We start from the raw sequence: 21831 nt of genomic DNA, 5'->3' as shown, positions 1-21831 counted from the left end.
TGCAGTGAATATTACATGTCATATTTAATTCAGAAATCCATACTGAATATTCATATTGAATTTCAATAGAAATAGATTACTGAGCAAATCCAGTGAGTAAAAATAGTTTTTCCACTGTCCTAGCATTTGTCCATGCATGTCAGAAAAAAAAAAATTAATTTTGCATTTACATTGTGAACCTGGTTTTGTTTTTATGTGGCAACAATAAAGTACGTGAGAATGAATGTGTATAACTAGAGAAATAAATTGGGCTGTGGAGTTTTTCCTTATCTAATCACAATCCTGTATATATTTCTCAGTATCTTTGTTTCATAAGAGCTCAGCTACAGTTTCCAGCACTTCTGATATGAAAATCTTTATAGACTGTGATAAAAGGCAAAAATAAATGTCAGGAAAATAGAGAAAAGTTTTTTTCATAATCTTATTATTTTACAACAATCGCAGGCAGAAAAGTGTCATTTTGTGATTTATAACCTCTAGATAAGACCTCGCTGGAGAAGAATATTGTTAAACTGTGGAAATACTTCCTTAAATGCTATGGAAAAAATTATCCTGTAAAGAGTTTAGCAGTGATAGATAGATGTCATTTAGGTATGGAAGACACAGCTGATATCTCGCACATTGATTAAAAATACTCAGTTGCTGTCTGTTCTTGTCTGCTTTCTGACTATTGTCTTCATGGCAATTCATCTATGTCTGTTGCATTCTGAGAAAGATGAGGTGACTGTTAGCACCTTGTACATAACATCTGTAACACCCTTTGCACAGTAAGTTGAAAGTCGTGAGTGGCAGGCTTCATTCAGGACACTCACACATGACACCAACAGAGTACATCCAGACAGGCTTAGACCATCTTTAGACTCTTCCCTCCACATGCATTCATATGTAGCAACATTTTGACAGGAGTACAAAAACGTGCTCTTCCCAGATTTCAGATTCTATTCTTGTAGCTATCTCCAGCAAACAGAGTGACTGGGGTAGCAATTCATTTCAAATTTGCAGCTGGAAATCTGTTACTGTGTATCTTTGGCATGTCATACTGAAGCTCAGAGTACAGCCTGCATCCCACATATTCTGATCCTCTTTCAAACTCTTAATACAATAGGGTCTCAAATACATTGTGAGCAGAAGAAAACAACCCCCCACATTCTATTTTGGTATGTTGAGCCTGAAGTCTATTGGCTGGGAGCTGTCATCAGACATGACCATATGTTACCCAACGGTATTACAAGTAAATCCTAATTGAGTGCAAATTGTGAAGATTAAAGTCATCTCAGATTTAGCTGTATTATGTTGAGGCAAATGTGTTTCAAAGTCCTGTTTAAAATGCTGGCAATTCTCAGCACAGAAATTAAAAGGCTGTCATTACCTTGGATTTTATGAGCTGTGCTAAATGTCTGGAGTTCCTTGTTTGGAGCCCTTAGTCATAGAATGTAACAACAGTCCTTTGCAGCTCAGACTAAAAAACACCAAAGACAATGTATTGTCAACAACTTTTGAAAGAATATTAAATATTGATACAACTTAGTCACTAAAGAATCTCCTGGTATAAGCTCTTCATAAATAATAGTGAAAGGCAGGGAGATTGCTATTCTAACTGTGGTTAAAATCAGTATTGCATTTAAGCAATACACTTTAAGAATAAGCCAGGACCAGTTTGCACTACCTTTTGGCAAGGCACTGCCTTTTGGGAACTATTAACTGCTAGAAAGATCTTCCTTGATGATTGAAGTTTATTACTGTTTCATAAGAGGCCTCTGAAGTAGTAAGGAGCTGAGCTTCATCTATTGGTGCACTTTGGATGATGCACTCCATTTTAATGAGATTAAAGGTTTAGTACAGATAAAAGATCTGTTCAGTGCACCTGGATTCAACACAGGGATTTCAGTGCTTTCAGGATTCAGAGTCATTGGAGAACTATGCTCGTCTTGATCGATAAGAGCTTCTGACTTCTTTTCCATACAAAGGCAAAATGATCAGGACACATTTCTTGCTGTTTTCAGCACTGATCATATGCAGCATACCTGCTGAGGAAATCTTTCAACCAACTCTAGTGCTGGACATGGCTAAAGTCCTTCTGGACAATTACTGCTATCCTGAAAACTTAGTGGGAATGCAAGAAGCCATTGAACAAGCAATCAAGAGTGGAGAGATCCTGGACATCTCAGATCCAAAAATGCTGGCCAGCGTCTTGACAGCTGGAGTGCAGGGTGCTCTGAATGACCCAAGACTGGTGATTTCCTATGAGCCTTTACCACATGCAGCTCCTAAACAAGAAGCTGAGGGTTCTCCTACCCGTGAGCAACTCCTGAGTCTTATTGAGCATGTGATCATGTATGACAAGCTGGAGGGCAATGTTGGCTACCTGAGGATTGATTATATCATAGGAGAGGACGTTGTGCAGAAAGTTGGACCTTTTCTGGTAGACAAGGTCTGGAAGACACTGATTGAGACATCTGCCCTGGTGATAGATCTTCGTCACAGCACTGGGGGACAGATTTCTGGCCTCCCCTTCATTATCTCATACTTGCATGAGCAAGACAAGAGGCTCCATGTTGAGACTGTATACAATCGTCCCTCCAATACCACCACAGAGATATGGACACTACCAAAGGTGTTGGGACAGAGGTACAGCAAAGACAAGGATGTCATTGTTCTGATCAGCCATCACACCACAGGAGTGGCTGAAGATGTGGCTTACATCCTCAAGCACATGAACAGAGCTATCACTGTCGGAGAGAAGACAGCTGGGGGCTCACTGGACATCCAGAAGCTGCGTATTGGTCCTTCCAATTTCTATATGATGGTTCCTGTGTCACGATCTGTGAGCCCCTTGAGTGGGGGTGGACAGAGCTGGGAAGTGAGTGGGGTGATGCCATGTGTGGCTACTGAGGCAGAGCAAGCCTTGCAGAAATCATTGGACATCCTGGCAGTGCGCAGAGCAGTGCCTGGCACCATTAGCCACCTCAAAAACATATTAAAGGACTATTACAGCTTAGTGGAGAGAGTGCCTGCGCTACTGCGGCACCTCATCACCTCTGACTTCTCTTCTGTGCAGTCATCCGAGGACTTGGCCACCAAACTCAACGCTGAGCTGCAGGCTTTATCTGAAGACCCCCGCCTGATGGTCCGAGTCATGATGCCAGGTGAAGCTGCTGATCCCCCAGCTGAGAAGCCAGTTGGAACGGCAGCTGACTTACCTGACAATGAGCAGCTGCTGCATGCCTTGGTGGATACTGTCTTCAAGGTGTCAGTGTTGCCAGGCAATGTTGGCTACATGCGCTTTGATGAGTTCGCAGATGCCTCTGTGCTTGTAAAGCTGGGGCCTTACATTGTACACAAAGTGTGGGAACCCCTTCAAAATACAGAGAACCTGATCATGGACCTGCGTTACAACCCTGGAGGCCCTTCCTCCTCTGCTGTGCCTGTGCTACTCTCCTATTTTCAGGACCCTGCTGCTGGTCCTGTCCATCTCTTCACCACTTATGACAGATGCACCAACCATACCCAGGAGCACAACAGCCAGGCAGAATTGCTCGCCCAGTCCTATGGGGCTAAGCGTGGCATCTACCTGCTCACCAGCCACCACACTGCTACAGCTGCTGAGGAGTTTGCTTACCTCATGCAGTCCCTGGGCCGTGCCACGCTGATCGGTGAGATCACAGCAGGGAGCCTCTCTCACACCCGTACCTTCCCTCTGCTGCAGCCTGGGCCAGGAATAACCCGTGGCCTGACCATCACGGTTCCTGTTGTCACCTTCATTGACAACCATGGGGAAAGCTGGATGGGTGGAGGAGTTGTTCCTGATGCCATAGTGTTGGCTGAGGATGCACTGGAGAAGGCTGAAGAAGTGCTAGCCTTCCACAAGAGCATGGGAGTACTGCTGGAGGGCACCGGGCAGCTGCTGGAGGCTCACTATGCCATCCCAGAAGTGGCTGGTAAGGCCAGCGCTATGCTCCGCACCAAACGGGCCCAAGGAGGTTATCGATCAGCTATAGACTCTGAGACTTTGGCTTCCCAGCTCACCAGTGACTTGCAGGAGGCCTCTGGAGACCATCGGCTTCACGTCTTCCACAGCCATGTGGAACCAACACCGGAAGAGCAGCTTCCCAATGTGATCCCCAGCCCTGAAGAGCTGAGCTACATCATTGAGGCACTCTTCAAAATTGAGGTATTGCCGGGGAACCTGGGTTACCTTCGCTTTGATATGATGGCTGAGGCAGAAACAGTGAAGGCCATTGGGCCGCAGCTGTTGCAGATGGTATGGAACAAGCTGGTGGACACGGATGCCATGATTATTGACATGAGGTACAACACAGGTGGATACTCCACTGCCATCCCTATACTTTGCTCCTACTTCTTCGAGCCTGAGCCTCGGAAGCACCTCTACACGGTGTTTGATCGTAGCACCTCCCGCAGCACAGAGGTGTGGACTCTCCCCCAGCTCGCTGGCAAGAGATACGGCTCCCTCAAGGACATCTACATCCTAACCAGCCATATGAGTGGCTCAGCAGCTGAAGCTTTCACTCGCTCTATGAAGGATCTGCACCGGGCCACAGTTATTGGTGAACCCACGGTCGGTGGATCTCTCTCAGTGGGCATTTATCGTGTTGGTAACAGTTCCCTGTATGCCTCCATCCCCAGCCAAGTGGTGCTCAGCCCAGTCACTGGAAAAGTATGGAGTGTATCTGGGGTGGAGCCACACATCACCATCCAGGCCAGTGAAGCCATGGCTGTAGCTCAGCACATTGCCAACCTGCGTGCCCAGGTGCCACAGATACTGCAAACTGTAGGCAAGCTTGTGGCAGATAATTATGCCTTTGTGGACATTGGGATGGTTATAGCATCCAACCTCACAAAGAACATCAACAAAGACAGTTATAAAGGGATCCACACAGAGGAAAAGCTTGCTGGGAAGGTGACTGCCATCTTAAAAGCTCTTTCTGATGATGAACACCTGAAATTACTCTACATCCCTGAACATGCCAAGGACAGCATCCCAGGGATCATGCCAAAACAGGTACAGTTTTCTCATACCCAGCTATAGAGATTCCAGCTGTAATGGGAGCATTAATTTAGAAACCTTATCTTTTTTCTAGCCTGTACTATAAACCCACCCATATTTACCTGTACCCAGAGGAAAAGTCAATGGCTTTGTGGGCTGAGCTGTCTCTGACATTTAGGGTAGTAGATTGTGGAATTAGATGGCACTTTTAGGTGCATAGATTTTGGAAACAACCTTCAGGCAGTGAATCTAAGTTGCCATATGCCACAAGCAAAAATGCAGGGCTTCAGGGTTAGAAGGAAAAATATATCATTGTTTCTGTGATCCCTCTTCTTTCAATGCAGCAGCTTTTCCAGCTGTAATTAATTCAGAAACCCTCTGGTTTCAAACCCAGGTTGTAATTTGAGGGAAGTTTAGTTGGACTAGAGTAAATGCATACAACTCACTAAACATGGAGCCATGTGCTCCTTGATGGACTTTTCTATATAAAATTGTAGCAGCTGACATCTATTACAACAGAATAACCAGCAACTCCTTTGGTAGTGGCAGTGGAAAGTTGTTCTAATTGTATCTCATGTTCAGCATCAGACAGTTTCCCAGTGACTTAGAAACACTTTGGAAGAAGTATCTGGGTGGAAGTTAGGTGACCCCAGGGAGAAATTGATTTTTAATAATCTACTTTTGCCCTTACTGTGTGGTTTGCATAACAGTCTGTGCTTTGTTCTGAGCCTGAGTGTTTATACACTGGCCTGCCTTGGCAATCTTTCTTGTTCATTGTTGTGCCGAAGGGAGCTCCCAGGAGCACTTGTTAAAATTCCATCTTCAAATTAAATAGAGGGTTAGGATAACCTGATCCCTTTCTTGGATGGAGTTAGCTGGTTTCTGGCTACTGCACTAGCATGGCTATCAGAGACGTATTTTCTCCAGAGACTCATAAAATTACTTTTTGAAGAGAATGCATTTGCCTTTGCAATGAACCAGAGTAGACCAAGTGTCAGGTAACTATTAAATGTTTCCTGGGGGAGGAAATCCATGGACTTCCACACTCTGAAATTTTTGGCATGCATGATTTAAAGTGGCCATGACCTTTGTGATACTACCACAAATACTAAGGTCAAGGACAAGGTCTAAGCGTTGCCGGGGTGGATCATTTTTTTTTCAAGTTTGTTAACCAAGAGATGCTGGACCCATTCTTGCCTCTAAGATTAAATGGAAATCATTAATTAAAGGAGTTTTCTATTCCAACACTCTCCCTCCTAATTTGGTTGAGCATAGAAAACTTCACTCTAAAGATATTTCAATGCTTTTGACAGAGTTCTGTGCTCAGTTACTATTGACATACCAGTAATGACACACTATAATTTCTCCCCATTCTGCAGAATGTAAGAATCTTGCAAATTAGTCACTGTGTTCGCTGAAGGCTGTGAATGAATATTAATGGTTTTTACTTCTTCAGATCTTACTTTATTCAGACCTTAAACATCAAGAACTGGACATAGAGGACCAGTATCTTATTTGTCACGACATAAAATTCTGATCCTGATGAATCTAGTGAAGAAATGCCATTATATTATTCAATGCCTCTGTTTTACCATAGTTCTTTGTCAAGCAAAATGATTGGAAGAGGTCAGGGATACTCCCATAAGAAGGAAATCACATCAGTGTGGATGAAAATCAGGACAAATATGAGATTTTTCCAAGGTGAAATAATATATGAAGAGCAGAGAATTACATTTTTATGAGACTAAAATGGTTTCCAGAGGCAAAAGCATTCCCTCATATTGCTAGAGGAAACTGAGTGTCAAACAGACAAGAAGCATTAAGATGTTAACAAAGACACTGAAGTCATTAAAGGATTTTCCTTAAGGTGAAGATAAAAGAAAATTCACCCCTTCCACAGAGCCCTGGGCAGCAAGAGTACCTTCATCTCCTGTTTTGCTTTTACAGCCATAAGCGGGATGCTTTCTGTGGAATATTTTAGTGTACCCCAGTGAGTAAATTTAGAGTACAGTGAAGCATATATGACGGCACCAGCTGTGTTTGTAAATAAAATAAAAAAAAATTAAAATTCAGCAGCCCGATACATGACATAGTGGCTCTCTTGATCTATATCACATTTATTCCTTAAAAACCTAAGAGCTGGTTTTTCTTGTGCTGCCTACCTACCAAGCCACCCTCTCCCTTGACAGTAGAATTAACTGTTAATGACCTTGATGATGAAGCAGATCCAACACAATTAACTGAAAGTGATGATGAATAACTACAGGAAGGATGGGATGGGACATAGGAGACAGACAAGTGAAATGCATGCAGGCCTTTGCATCTGCTGTACTGGAATAGCTGCTGAAGCATAGTACAGGGGAGTTAATGTGTCTCCTCTAAGCAGCAGCAAGGTCACTGCTAGTCAGACTTGTCAGCTGCATAAATGCCACTTTCCAAAGTCAGACTTCCTTGAGGCAAATTTTGTCTATTTTTTTTTTGTGCTCCAGAAAATAACATCTTGCTTATAAGGCAGAGACCTGTAAACTTGCTGACCTGCAGTTTAATAATCCCTGCTTCTTATTCTTCTGTCTCTCTCTCCCTCTCCAGTCAAACTTGCTCTATGAACTAAAACATTTGTGTTTGTGACTGTCTACCTATGGAAGAACTGCTGATTTTGGCATAAGTGTTATGTCGATTTTAAGTGACAAGGAATCTCCCTGAGTGATTATTTTTGCCCCTTCTTAATGACCAAATACTTTTAACCAGTCTTTACACCTTAGAGAACTTTTGTAATGATGATATAGATAAGCAGCTGAAAATGATGATCAGAACAAAAGGCAAAAACTAATCCTTTATAAGAGAGATTGTTCCTGTATTTCAAGTCCTTCTGTTTCCAGATGAATAATATGTATATACAGAAGAGAGAAGGAGGCAATAGTTAGAGATATTTCACCAGAAAGAAGTACAGTTTGTTTGTATCCCTTCATTAATGAGTGAAATCAAAATGGTCAGCCTCCAAGTGTCAAGATAAATAATCAAATTGCTACATTTACTGCTAACAGGAGGAAAAACAATTGTAGGCTCATATGACTTATATCAACCTAACCACAGTAAAGTCAGTGGTACTGTGCAAGCTTATGCAAGAGAAAAATGTCTCATTTTTAACTCTCACTGGCTCTTCACCTTTTGCAATCTTTGCTTTCTTGTTTCTAGAGGGATAGTAGTTCATTGCATAATTCTGGTAGGAAAATAGCTTGTTTAGGGGGAGTCCTGTAAAAATAGAAATGGCTTATTCAGGGTTCAGAGGCTGAGCACAAGTCAGTAGAGTCAAGCTGTTGCAGTAAATACTCCTCATCGTCAAACTGGAATGGATAAGGAAGAATATAATCAGGAAAAAATGAAATCTTCTGCTACATTTAGCTCTAAAGAAAATTCATCTAGGATATAATATGCACAGCCTTGGGCAATGCTTTTCTGGAAAGATGTGGCTCAAATATAGAGACAGCAGAAAAGAGGGACAGGAGTAAAGAGAACACTGAATAAAAGTAGCCTTCAAAAAGTTTAAAATATTTGAGTTGTTTATTCCAGAGAAGAAAACTGAGAGGACATGAAAACAGTCTTCAGATACGTAAGATACTGTTTCAAATATGAAAAGAATAATCTCTCCCCTTGTCCATAGTAAATAGGTCAAGAAGTAATGCACTTAAACAGTACAAAGTAGTGAACTTTGTTTACATTAGATCTTAAAAACATCTTTCTAATAGTAAGGCTGGTGACGTACTAGGGTGGATTGCCTGGAAATCACCCAATAAAATGTGTGTGGTTAAGAGCAAGTGAGAATGAGCTGTCAGGGCTATAGCTGATCCTGCTCAGTCCTTGAGCTGGGAGCCCTACTAGGACAAACTGTTCCTTTCCAGCCTATGAGAGTACACAGGGAAGCCAAATGTTCTAAGTGCAACCCTGCCACTCAGCCCCAAGATCTCATGGTTCTTAAACTAATTTCAGGGGTTGCAATGGTATTGCAAGGGTATTGGTAATAATATTTTAGCAGCCAGCAATTGACAGCATTAACAATCTTAATGGAAATCTGAGTTATTTTACAATCATCAGCACAAAAATTGCTAGGAAAAAACAGGTTCTATCTAAATAGACAAAACAACAAGGGAGAAATGAAAGGAGAGAAAAGAGGGAAAAGAGGCACAGTTAGAAAAGTGGTTTGCCCATGGCTGGGGTTTGAATCAATAACAGAATCAGGAAGCAAACTCCATGCACAAGTCCCAGGGCAGCATTCTAAGGTCCTATTTTGTGTGATATCATGTGTTTTACTCAGGCCACTTCCCTGTGGAAGGAGTCTGCAGAACAGGACTGCAGACCCTATATAGTTAATGAAAAAAACATTTTTCCTTGGCTTAAGTGGAGTTAGCCTGGAGGTCCTTTGGTGTAGCCACATTGCTTATAGTGTGCACCTGAGGGTTCATATTTAACAACAAGTCATTTGTATGTAAACATTGTCTGATGAGCAGCAGATCTTACTTTCAGCTGCATCCTGTCCCAGCTTGTCCCTGGCCAGCAGAGCCCTGCCTTCCAAAGGAGAGCATGTGGCTGCTTCCTGAAGCTTGACTTACCTCCTTAGGTACCCTCAGCACGTGGCCCACGTGTCAGTGCCATGAACCTGCACTTTTGCCGGGCAGTAACTCTCTAATTTCAGTCACAGGCTCCTCACCTCTTTTGCTGAAAGGTTCAGATATTTTCCCTGGCACCCCAGAATTACATTTTGAGTGCTTTTTCTGATTTCTGCTCTTGTAACTTTTAGAATAGATACATTTTCATACATTTTCCTGCAGCCATGAAGAGCTTTCATTTAGATCCTTGCACATTTATTTCTCCTTATAAGACTTGGGGCTTTATGAGCAAACTGTCCACCTTGAAATTTATACTGAATTTTCAAGAGTTATCAAAACTGAAGTTCTCCGGGAACAAAAATGTGATGCATTACAGTAAAAGAATGAGTCAATAAAACATTTATCAGACAGTTATTATTCTTAGCATGCTTATGGGTATGCATTTATTACTGGAGACAGAGATAAGGCACTTGGTGTTCAGTTAAAATATTATTTGTAAGTGCTGAGATTAACACATCAGTTTTATTTGTAGATGTTACTAATGAGTGATGTTTTTATTTTCCTCCTGGGGGGGAGCCCCAGTATCTCTGAACTAGATATAAATTCTGTCAGAACAATCAATGCATGTTGGATATATTTTTCAAAACTGGGATTTTTTAATCAAAGTACAGTGGGCATATCAAGTAGCATTGCTGTCACTGGGAAGCAGATTGGAAATGACAATCTCAGCAGTGCTGGACTGATGTGTTCACAGCCCAGATACAATGGTTATTTTCACAAGGTATAGTGATAAAGAGGGGTGCATAACAAGGTTTGCTCTTTTTATGAGGTCAACAACTACTGCCCAACAGGGCTTTTAAATTAATGATTGCAATTTTGGTAATTTTGGCATACATCAGGGACTAAATTATAAAGTGTCATATGATGGGTAATTTTCACCTAGGTAACCTCGAGCTGTGGCGGACAGCTGCATTCACACACCTTGGAAGAAACTCTTTCTGCTGTGGCAGACCTGCTTTTGGCAGGAGCACAGCTCCAGGCCAGAGCACTGCATAGAGGTCAGGAGATTATTTGACTTCTCTGTAGTTGCAGAAAGCTCAAGTGCCAGCCCAGTTCTGTGGCATGTTGTAGACTGGAAGAGCACCTTTAGCACATGGCTCACTGCTGAGTCCTTGTTCTTTTGAGCATAAAAATCATGGATTGTCTGGGGATGAGCTATGGCAGAGGGCAACTGATTAAAAGGAAAGTATAACACCATTTTCACAACAACCCCGTGGAGAAAAGACCAAAGTTGTAGGAATTCTAAATTCTTATCTCAAGCTGAAGAAGAATCTGAAAATTCCATTTTCAGATACTGCATACAAAATAGAACTTTGGCAATATGAACTAGCTATGCATACAATGCATACAGGGATTACCAGGATAACTTTATTATTCGGCTACACATTGCTACTAAGAAAAAGTCTCCTGTTTAATAACATAAGCTAAGCAAAATTAAATAAATCGCAACCTAACACGTGAGGCTCCAGGCACATGGCCACCATAGAAGAGATTTAGCATATCTACTTCTTGAGTATCCTAGCACATGCCCAACACATCAGGTTCCTCACTGTCACAGGGACCAGTCATTAAGAGGGGCTGGGGCCACTCACGCCTGCAGCCAGCAGCTGTTTGTCCAATGAGGCCAATCAAGAGATTATGAAAGTCCCAGGTGTTAGAAACAACTCATAAAGGCAACATGTGGGCTTGGGTGGCAGGCCTTGGACTGGGATCTATGCTGCAGGCTGGGATTGTTCTAGTAGCTTCTTTGCTTCAAATTCTTGTATTTTTGAAAAATAAACTGAGTTCTGGAAAATATAGGTGCATGATCCAGATTCTGGGCATGTTATTGATGCACCTAATACTGCACAGAAATGCATCAGGCAATGCTAACCTATGTTTAGTGTGCAAAAGTCTTGTAAAATTTATTATGTTTTCCAAACTTGGTCTCATTTCTCACGTGTCCCACCTGGATTAAAGCACAACCCACATAATTTTGTGTCAAGCTACCAATGCCAGCAAATGATTTGTTTTGTTTTTTCCTACTCTTCAGATCCCTCCACCGGAAGTATATGAAGATTTGATTAAATATTCATTCCACACAAATGTATTTGAAAACAACATCGGCTATCTGAGATTTGATATGTTTGGAGATGGTGAACTTCTAACCCAGGTGTCCGACCTAATGATAGAACATGTTTGGAAGAAAATTGTTCACACAGATGCATTAATCATAGACATGAGGTAAACCTTTGAATGGCAAATAACCAAAGCTCTTTCAAAACAGCATTTTATTTGTAACAGTGAATTAGCTTTACATGGCTTGCTCTCCTGTTTACAGGCTAGCATTGCTAGGACTAAATGAGAAAAGGAAAACAGCCAAGGAAAATAATAACAGTCTGAAAGTATATCTCAAGATAAATTGTATCATCACTTGAGATGTTTAGAACTAAATAGGCAAATTTAGGGAATAGCTTGCAGAATGCAATTCTGGATGTTACATGTGTTTTATTTCTCTAATTTCTTTCCTATCTAATTCTCCATGTGCCACATATATATATAAATAAATCTTTTATTTCATGTAGTGGCCAAGTGAGTCAGCAGTCAAAAAGACCATGTTTAAGGCTGTGTTACAACATTTAATTTACTGTATCTGCAGTGCTAAATAATTCTGGGCAATCAGGTCTGTACCAAACAGGCCTTGTGCCCAGATCACAGAGATCATAGAGGTACTGTAGCTCTCCTGGGCCCTGCTGCTCCAAGCTGCAGCATCATATGGCTGCTCTCTGCTTAGAATTCTGTTGGACACTCCAGTGTGTCAACAGTGCTTCAAATTCTATGAGCCATAAGATGTCATCCATTTGTCATCAGCTATCAAAGCAGATTAATATAAAAATGTATGTTTCCTGCACAATATACAGAAAAGTAATTCTCTTGTTGTGGTCCAGAGCTATTGTGTGTGAGCCCAGAACATTACAAATATAAACCAAAGAAAAGAAGGACTTTGTAAGAACTTGGTTTTAATGTTAGAACCACTTGCATCTATTGTTATCACAGGGTTCTTAATATTTGGTAATCTTTTTAATATTCTTGTGGGATTCTCAGAATAGGGAGGAAAAGTTGAGCAGAGTGATGAGAGCACAGAGAAAGATCTCACTGTGTGAGCACAGAAGAGGCAAGGCAGCAATCAACATAAAACACCCATGACTGAATTTGAATTCAGCAAAAGCACCACCATATTACAGTACACTTGAGATAGGATTGGGACTTTCCTCCTTCTTGCCCCAGTTTTTTCCCAAACTAAAAATTTCAGGGCTGGGGGCACTGAAACAACAAAGATGAAATCATGTCTCGGGTACCAAATGGTTTCATTATAGCTCTTTTCATGTGCTGTTTGGTTTTTGATTTTTTTTAAAATATATATATTTAATGTATTTTCAGTCCTTTAATTGCACATAAAAGACCCAGTCTCTAAAAGCATATAAAAGAGAACCCCAAACAAGCCTTCTAAAATTCTCTGTTTGCCAGTCTTATGATTTTAAGATTGATGATTTAAATTTTGCATGGGATTAACTGTAATGAATAATGTTTCTCATTTTAAAGGTTTTCCTCCCTGAAACAGCTGGGCCACTCATGAACTTCATATTTAGATAATTTCAATTTTGCATGGGATTAACCATAATGCATAATGTCTCTCACCTTAATAGCTCCCCTTCATAGAACAGCTGTGCCACTCATGAACTTCATATTTTTAACTCTCACAACATTGATAAGAGATACTAAAAACTACAAGGCCTCCCTAAGGTCACACAAGACATCTGTCAGAAGGAGTACTAGTATCCAGAAGTTAAGTTAAAACTCTGGCAACTGCTCAGTCGTTATTGCTGACTCAGTTACTGCAGTTTTGCTGTTCAGGAGTCCCTGGAAGAGCATTCCAGCATTGCTCTGCCTGCCACCCCCTTCAGCTGTGATGGCTCCTGTGGGAACCTGGGCTCTGCTGGGCTGAGCTGCCTCGTGGGCTGTGCAGCAGCAGCAACTGCAGCCCCTCCTGGCAGCACAGCACTGTCAGGGACACGCTGGAGATGTTATTTATCTTCTAGCCAGTCACAGTGTCAATCATACAGCTCCCAGACGTGGAGAATAAAGAAGTAGCTTCACTCTTTGGAAGACAGGCCTCCTGGATTGTCAGATCATTTTCTGGAGGTGAAAAATCTTAGCTGTAGGTTGTACTGAATAAACTAATTTTCAAGCAGGTTTTTCTGGAATGCTTGTGCTAGGTAATCCTAAAATCAACTACAGGAAAGTACTGAATCCACATTATGTGTAAGTAAAGTACAAACATTTCTAGAGCTGCATGTGCTCTAGTATTAGTGAAAAGTGATGGACAATAATATTTTGGTATTTAATTGTGTGTATTCATAGCAATAACAGGCTCTTCAGTAAAATTAATCTTCAGAGGCTGCAATGGAATTAAACTGCAACCATGGTTTTCAATTACAACTGTTCTCAATGAACCAACGGACACAATCTTTAAGCACAAAAAAGTTGCCTCATTTAAACCACAAATTCTTCTCATTTTGTGTTGCAAAAAATAACAACACAACAGTTCTACAAACATGCTGCTTTAATTGGAATCTACTTTCATGTGTTAGGGTTTAGGTATTTACTCCTTGATGGCCTACATCAGGAACAGAATGAGTTACTCAGAGGAGAATAACAAGAATCTGATATTTTTCTGCAAATTCAGTCTTTGGTTACTTTCTGATTTTTTCTAGGTAATATCAAGAAGAAAAATAGACTTTTAAGTTTTGTATTTTCTTTTCAAGTCAGTTGTGGGCAATAACAGTCCAACACACTTAGACAGGACTTTGTTTATCTGATAGATATGCAAATGCTGATGGGGAGAATGAATGTAAATATACCAAAATGTAGCCATAAGTCTTTTCAGGACTGATATTAAGGAACAGTACTTAGAAAGGAGATTTACTGCCTGACACAAATTTTCACTTGTTTCCTTAATATTTTGCATTTTTGAAAAGGTACAATATTGGAGGCTCCACTACACCCATAGCAATCCTATGCTCATATTTCTTTGATGAAGGACACCCAGTTCTTCTGGACAAAGTTTATGACAGACCCAGTGACTCAGTAAAGGAGATATGGAGCCAGCCACAGCTCAAAGGTAAATGACAATTTCTTTTCAGAATAGCTTCTTATTTCAGATGTCTCTTCTTGTCATTTTAAAGTGAGTCATTAAATCCTGTAACTTATTTGGTGAAAGCACCTGCCATGATCAGCTCAATGTAGAGAATGTAGAAACATAAACGTTCATTTCAGCCATATCACTCAATGCCATCTACAAACAGCAGTTTATCACTCCTAGAAATGGGGTATGTTAGGCACAGAGGTCTGTAAATTGGTCCCCTGAAGTTTAGTCAAATTAAAAACAAATCCAGTGTTGCCTAGACCTCTAGTAACATCTCTTCCAACACTCCCATACAGTTTCATACTTTGCTCCCTACTACCTACCTGTGTAATTCTCTACATCAATAGATGAAAACACCTCAGTTTGTCCAGAGAAGAGAAAGAAAAACACTAAATTTTGTACATCTGGGTGAGTTTGAAGCATTTGGCAAGTGTCAGACACCCCCCACACATACTCTGCCCCAGTTTGTGGAAGTTGAAAGGGTGCTGCAACCTGCAGAAACAGAGCTCTTCAGTGTTCATAAACTGCAGTTAGAGTGCTAAGAAGCCTTACACATGGGGTTTAATTATTTTCCTATCTTAAGCTAAGACAGTAGCAAAACAGTTAATGGTGTCTGCAGATGTTGGCCTGGATCAGGCTGAAATGGTTAAACTTTGTCCCAGTCTGCAGGGTCCATCTATTTTCCCAGGCAGTCAGAGGTGGGTTGTGCTTTGGGATATGATTTCTATGGACACATTCCAGTTCCCATCAAAGAGAACAGGCAGACTCATATTAACTTCAAAGGAGCTGGATCTGGTCCTGTATTATATGTATCTACTGTGAAAAGAGTCTTCTAATGGTTATTATGTTTATAGTGAAATGAGAAGACCAAAGATGGTGTGAAAATTAATTACCATGCTATTGGGCCCCTCTCTTAGAATTCAGCATGAGAACTGCATGTCATATTTTTACTTACTTATAGATTGAAATTTTTAGAGTACTTTAGTTTTCAAGTTACCAAGTCCCAGTTATTACCTGCTGGTCAATTTTTCAAAGAAACTAAACTCTCAAAAAGTGTTTAGCATGTTCAGATATATTGAAAATAAGGGTCAAAACCATTCTTATTCCTGTCAGCTGTTTTATGTAAGAAAATGAGATACTTGGCTCAGATCCTAATAATAAAGGGGTATTTGTTGAAGAGTTTGGGACAAAGGCCATGTATAGCATCTATTTACAAACTACAAAAAAGCTGTGGGAAACCACTGTAAATGTAATTTCATAAAATAATGCTACACAGTTACAGGCCAAGTTCTATGAGAGCCATGTTCCTAGAGCAGGGATGAGGGTGAAACTGAAGATGCTTCTGGATGAGTTTTGACTACTCTGCTGCAATGGTGAAAAATGTCATTTTTCTCACCTGTCTATTCTGCTACTACTGAGATCTGGAGCTTCTGTAAAAGTCAAAGCCACAGAAGAGCTAACAGTAATAAACATGAGCTGGCTTCTCTCCTTACAGAGCTCATAACCAGGAAACTGATGGCACAAGAGCACCACACAGGGAGGCAGCCATTTTTTACAGCATATAGGCTGGGCTAGTGTTAGAAGTACTTTAATACTATCATAGGCACAAAGTAAATTTCCAAACTTCTTCAGTTGCTAACAGCAGGTAGGGAGCAAAGCCTCTATCTTAGCTTCTCTTTGCTCTATTATACAAATACATCTCTGAAAATAGATTCATTTCTGATGGGTTTTTTCCTACCTTACAGGGGAGAGGTATGGCACTCAGAAGGGGCTGGTAATCCTTACCAGTGCTGTGACAGCTGGGGCTGCTGAAGAGTTTGTATACATAATGAAGAGACTGGGCAGAGCTCTCATCATTGGGGAGCAGACCAGTGGTGGCTGCCATTCCCCACAGACGTATCAGGTAGATGAAACCAACTTCTATATCATCATCCCTACCTCCAGATCAGTCATCTCTGCAGACAGCACCTCTTGGGAAGGGAAAGGAATCCCTCCTCACATAGAAACACCAGCTGAAACTGCACTCATCAAAGCAAAGGAGATGCTCAATGCTCACCTACACACCTCTAGATAGCCCAGTGGAGGAACACATCCCTAGTTCTTATGAAAAGAAAGATAGCTACCCAAATGTAAACCCTAGAAGTAGGAGCTGCATTTCAATCTCTATGGTTAGTGATTTATTCCCTGTACATAGCTCAAAGTGACTCCTATCCAACATGCTGGCATTTTCCCCATTCTGTGGAACCCAGCTCTTTCTGTGCATGGTTGAAATACTTCAATAATTCACTGGGGTTTCTGGATTCCTCTCCTGTAATCAAACATAAATGTTCAGTGTGTCAGTTTTTTAAAGTGTAGCTACCAATCACAGATTTTCTTTCGTCCATAAAAAAATCTCAGTATTCAATTTTCAGTAGTGAAAACATGTGAACAACTTTAAAGTCAGAAAAGGCTCTTCTTCTTTGAAAATTGTGTACATTCCTATGTATACATCTTTAAAAATTAACAGTAGTTGGAAGAGTCTGTTTTCCAAACTGCAAAAGCTAAATTGAGTCTCTTCTCCACTTCATCTAAACCTACCAAAAATAACCATTCCCAGTCTGACAGGGTTGCTGAGACTTCTGGTATTTGAAAGGAACATGTCTGCTTCTCTCAGTGTCTGTCAGAGGGGAGGATGAGCAAGACAAAGGCAGTACATTGACTCTTCTACCCAGTCCTCAGATCAACTGACTCAAGGAAAAGAATCATGTTTTTACTTAAGGCTAAAATTAGATTGCCGTCCTGCCCCAAAGACAGGGAAAAAAAAAAAAAAAAAAAAAAAAAGAAGAAAAAAAAAAAAAAAAAAAAAAAAAAAAAAAAAACTGAAAAATATCCTTTGCACCCTGCTATCAAGCTACATATGTGATAGTGTGTTCCAGGATAACTCACAGAAATATTGACATGAGATGAATGCACATTATTCCTTATCTTTCCTATAATTCCTAAACATATATCTCTGTAATTATTTAGAAATAAGTGTAACTGTAATCTAGAGCTTAGATCTTCTCATCTCTACAAAACGCCAGCTGTAAGGTAATTAAATTAGGGAAATAGTCCCCCAAAATTCAGTTAGAGTCTATAGCAGTAACATGTTGGTGTTTATTTGCTCATTTGTATGTTCCTGACTTTTTTTATGAATTGTGTTAAACTCTTCAAATTTTTACAGGAAGAAAATTTTATGAGCTAAATAGATTTTCCATCTTTTTTATTACTTGTCTTACCAACTACACTCAGTGTGATTGCTAACCTGTACTCTTTTGAGACATTTTCATGTTCTGATTTTTATGCACTAGCTTATTGTTAAACTTCTCAGTGTTGTGGAAAATACTTTAATGAATTAAAACCCATATAGAATTTCATGTAAAGTGATACACATTTGAAAAATATTAAATATTCTTAATGTGGAAAAAATGGAGTAGTCAATGAATGAGTAGACAACACTAATGTATTTCTTCTAATGTCTTTTAAGCCTCTTTAATATCTCAATGATCCAGATAAACTGCTTTGTTTTCTTAAAAACAATCAGTTGTGCTGTCATGTACAAACAATGTTAATTGTTAAGCCAAATATTTAGAAACTTCAGCCATCCATTCAAGGATAAAAAGCTATACCATATGGGCACAAATAGCAAATAAATTCTTCCCAGAGGAATATGGGAAATGCATATGTATAATAAATATGTCTAGAAATCGAAATTCGGTTGGAAAAACAAACAGTGAAGATGCAATTGCTGGTGAGTCCATTTTAAATCAATAATGCTGTTAATTCACTGAAGTGATCGATTTCAGTGGAAAACTATTGTGCAATCTTGAGAAATTTTATTACTTGACAAAATATTATTTGCTATTTCATAGTACTGGCTAATTAATATTGAAACTGCCAGGCTTAACAAAGACCAGTGTGTTAAAAGTAGTTTTTCCTGTCTTCACAAACTGCTGTGTCATAGTTATGCTCATCTTAATGAGTTTAGACCTCACAGAACTACAGTCAGTAATTGTGTAGAAAATTACATTGCATTGAAAGGTCTGAAAATCACAAAAGCACAAATGCAAATTAGTTATGGAAAGTCCATGGTTTGTGGTTTAAATGAGAAAGTTAGAAAGTTTTTAGGGAGGGACAAGCACATTGAGAAGTGCCCTTCGAGAACACAACAGGAGACATGATGAAACTGCCACCCTTCTCTCATCTGGTTCCAGAGCTGACATGGATATTCTACAGTTTGTAGCACCATTTTCTTATCATCCCACCTAGAATAACTTCCCGAATTTTAATCCTAATCATGTTCCTTGTAAAGGTGGAAAGAAAGGAGTTATTGTATCAGACTACCTAGCAGTATCATCTTTCTCCTTCCGGCATTCATAGAACTCCAGCCAAGAAATGACAGCCAGCTTTTATTTCTTTTGTGCTGCCTTAGTCCAGTGATTTCCAAACTGTGCCCTGAAGACCCAAGGAAACATACAAATTGCCTTGATTAGTGAAAAATTACCCCATAAAAAACAAGTAAATATGTATTTCTCAAAAGCACATCTGAGTGTCATTTTGATGGAAAAACACATCTTCATCAGAAGAAAATTAGGGATCAGTGATTAGTGAGCGAACAAATATTGTAAAATATTGCATTTCCTTTTGGTAAATTCATTATCCATTGCAGAAACACAGTCTGCACAGCTAAGCTTGACAGCACTGTGTTGTGTCCTTTTTCACTGATCCAGAAACACGTCATGAGAAACAGTTGTTTGATGCAAATGAACAGTTAGTTGCTAACAAAGACAGGAAAAGAACCAGTCAGGTCACTGCAAATTGTCTCCTATTATTTTAAAAACAAAATTATTTTTCTGCCTTCCCTAGCATTTCTACTTGTAGAAAACACAGAGATGCCTGCTGTAAAATCACAGTATTTCACAGGGACCAAATGCAGTTCTCCATGAACCCCCTGTTTTACTGAAATGCTTTCCTTCCAGCAGGATTTTATCTGCACCAATTTGAATTTTCAGACTTCTAGACATAAGGGGAAATAAGCTTCCAGTATGACTCAATTATAGGAAGTTTGTTTTTCTTTGTCTCGTTAGGCTTCCTTCTGCCTGTTCAATATTTGGTTCACTCAGCTTTAATACGAGTATTTTCATTTAAAGAAATAAAATCTGCAAAAATTTTGGATAAGCCCCCTGGTTTATGTAACCCAGTTTAGATGAGACACTCAGTTAAATTTGAGACACATAAAAGCCTTTCACTGTGCCTGCACAAGGAGCTTTACATGAGGGTTGGTTTTACACACAGGGAATCGAGTTCTGGTGCTGTTGGCATCTCTGGGTTTTGCACTGATACTAGCACAGATGCAGCAGGCAGCAGGATGTCATATTGTTTGGTTTGCTAGATAAGTCTTTGTTCACAAATTCCTTTACCTTAGAATAAGAAGGAATTTGTTAACGCAGTCTTTATGCTGATGGCCACCTACAAAATAACAAGGACAGCACTGCAAACATTGCCTGCAGTGTGATTTTCATGGTGCAAGAGGGAAATCTTTACAGACCAGGACCACAGTGCACTGCCCCCAAGCTGGAGGAGGTGAGGAAAGTACCAGAAATAAAGCTTATTGAAAACCTCTCCTCATTTTTGTATTTTGAATCAGCTCTGCCACTTTTTGTAACTGCTTCTCCTCATAACACTCTCTCTCTCTGTGCACAGAAGGCATTCCTACATTGCTTGGTATCACAGTAATGTATATAAATATAATATAAATCACTGTGTCTGAGACATGCCCACAAGGAAACTGGATAAGTGTTCTTACCTTTTTTTTTCCCCAAAGAAAACAATTCCATAACATAAAGGGAAGCTCTCCCTATAACCTTGCTGCCTGCTTAAGCCTCATACCATAAGCAAAGTGAAGAAGTTTGATTACTGGTGAGAATTCTCAGGCTGTAGGTCTAAGACACCATTTGAAGAGTTTTGAGACTTGGCATCTGTGTTTCAGTGTTTGATTTTCTACACTTTGTCAAACACAAAATCAGTGAAACCGTGTAACCAGTAAGATTTGGTACTGCTTCACTGTGATCTAAATTATACACCAGGTATAGTGCACTGGAAATACAGGCATTTGGAGCAGGGTAATGTTGAAGTGATGTGCCAAAATAATACTGAGGAGCATTATACAGCTAGTCCTGTCTTTTTCCAGAAGAAATCTGAAACTAGGTTTCTAATCATAAAACTGTTAAGAAAACACGGCATCTTTCAGTAACTACAGAAGAGAACATTTTACAGTAATGGTACCAAAAAATCTTTAGTCTTATTTATACTGGGCCAGCCTGATCTTAGAGTAATTAATATAAATCAGGAGTAGCAACATGGAATTATTCTGGATTTGCACTGGAATAAATGAGATCACAATCTGGCCTAAACTGCTAATGGGAAATACAAGCCTGACCACATATGAATGCAGTTACACCACAGAGTCCTTCATTACACTTTATGGACACTGACTTCACAGTAAACTGGCTGGCACCCAGATAGAGTGAAATTTGGCCCATTAAACTTTGCCATAAATATATTCCTTACACAGTAAATGTTATTGGACACAAAATAGAGATGGAAAGATTACAAGGAAACCACACCATCCCCTACCCAATGCAAGGTTGCTCCCTGTGTTCCATGTTTCAAAGTCTTTGTTCATTTTGATTTTTAATGATTCAAGTGGAATCATTAAACCGACCTTGAAAAGCTGTGTTACAATCCAACCAGAACTGTCTCCTGAACTCAAAGGCATAATGTAACAAGTTTTATCACTTTCAGTTTCAAAAATGAAGCTGGGGTGCACAGCCAGTGGTTGGCCTGCAATAAGAAAAATGTTTATATTAATAGGAAACAGCCATGTATTAATGTTCAGCAGCAATATATTGGGAAGAATACAATCTTCTGACTTACAGAAATTTCCCAAGAGGTGACAG

General features: G+C 40.0%; 1 protein-coding gene across 1 annotated transcript; it reads left to right on the top strand.

Annotated features, from left to right (window-relative positions):
* Positions 1 to 1972: 1972 nt before the first annotated feature.
* Positions 1973 to 17080, top strand: RBP3 (retinol binding protein 3; the record flags this gene model as incomplete). Its single annotated transcript, XM_079313019.1, has 4 exons — positions 1973 to 5020; positions 11702 to 11892; positions 14688 to 14830; positions 16600 to 17080. The coding sequence occupies 4 exons, from the start codon at positions 1973 to 1975 to the stop codon at positions 16926 to 16928; spliced, it is 3711 nt and encodes a 1236-aa protein (XP_079169145.1). The 3' UTR covers positions 16929 to 17080.
* Between the last annotated feature and the right edge of the window lie 4751 nt (positions 17081 to 21831).

This window comes from Erithacus rubecula (genome assembly GCF_903797595.1).
Source record: "Erithacus rubecula genome assembly, chromosome: 9".
NCBI lineage: Eukaryota > Metazoa > Chordata > Aves > Passeriformes > Muscicapidae > Erithacus > Erithacus rubecula.
This window is presented reverse-complemented; position numbering and strand designations above follow the sequence as displayed.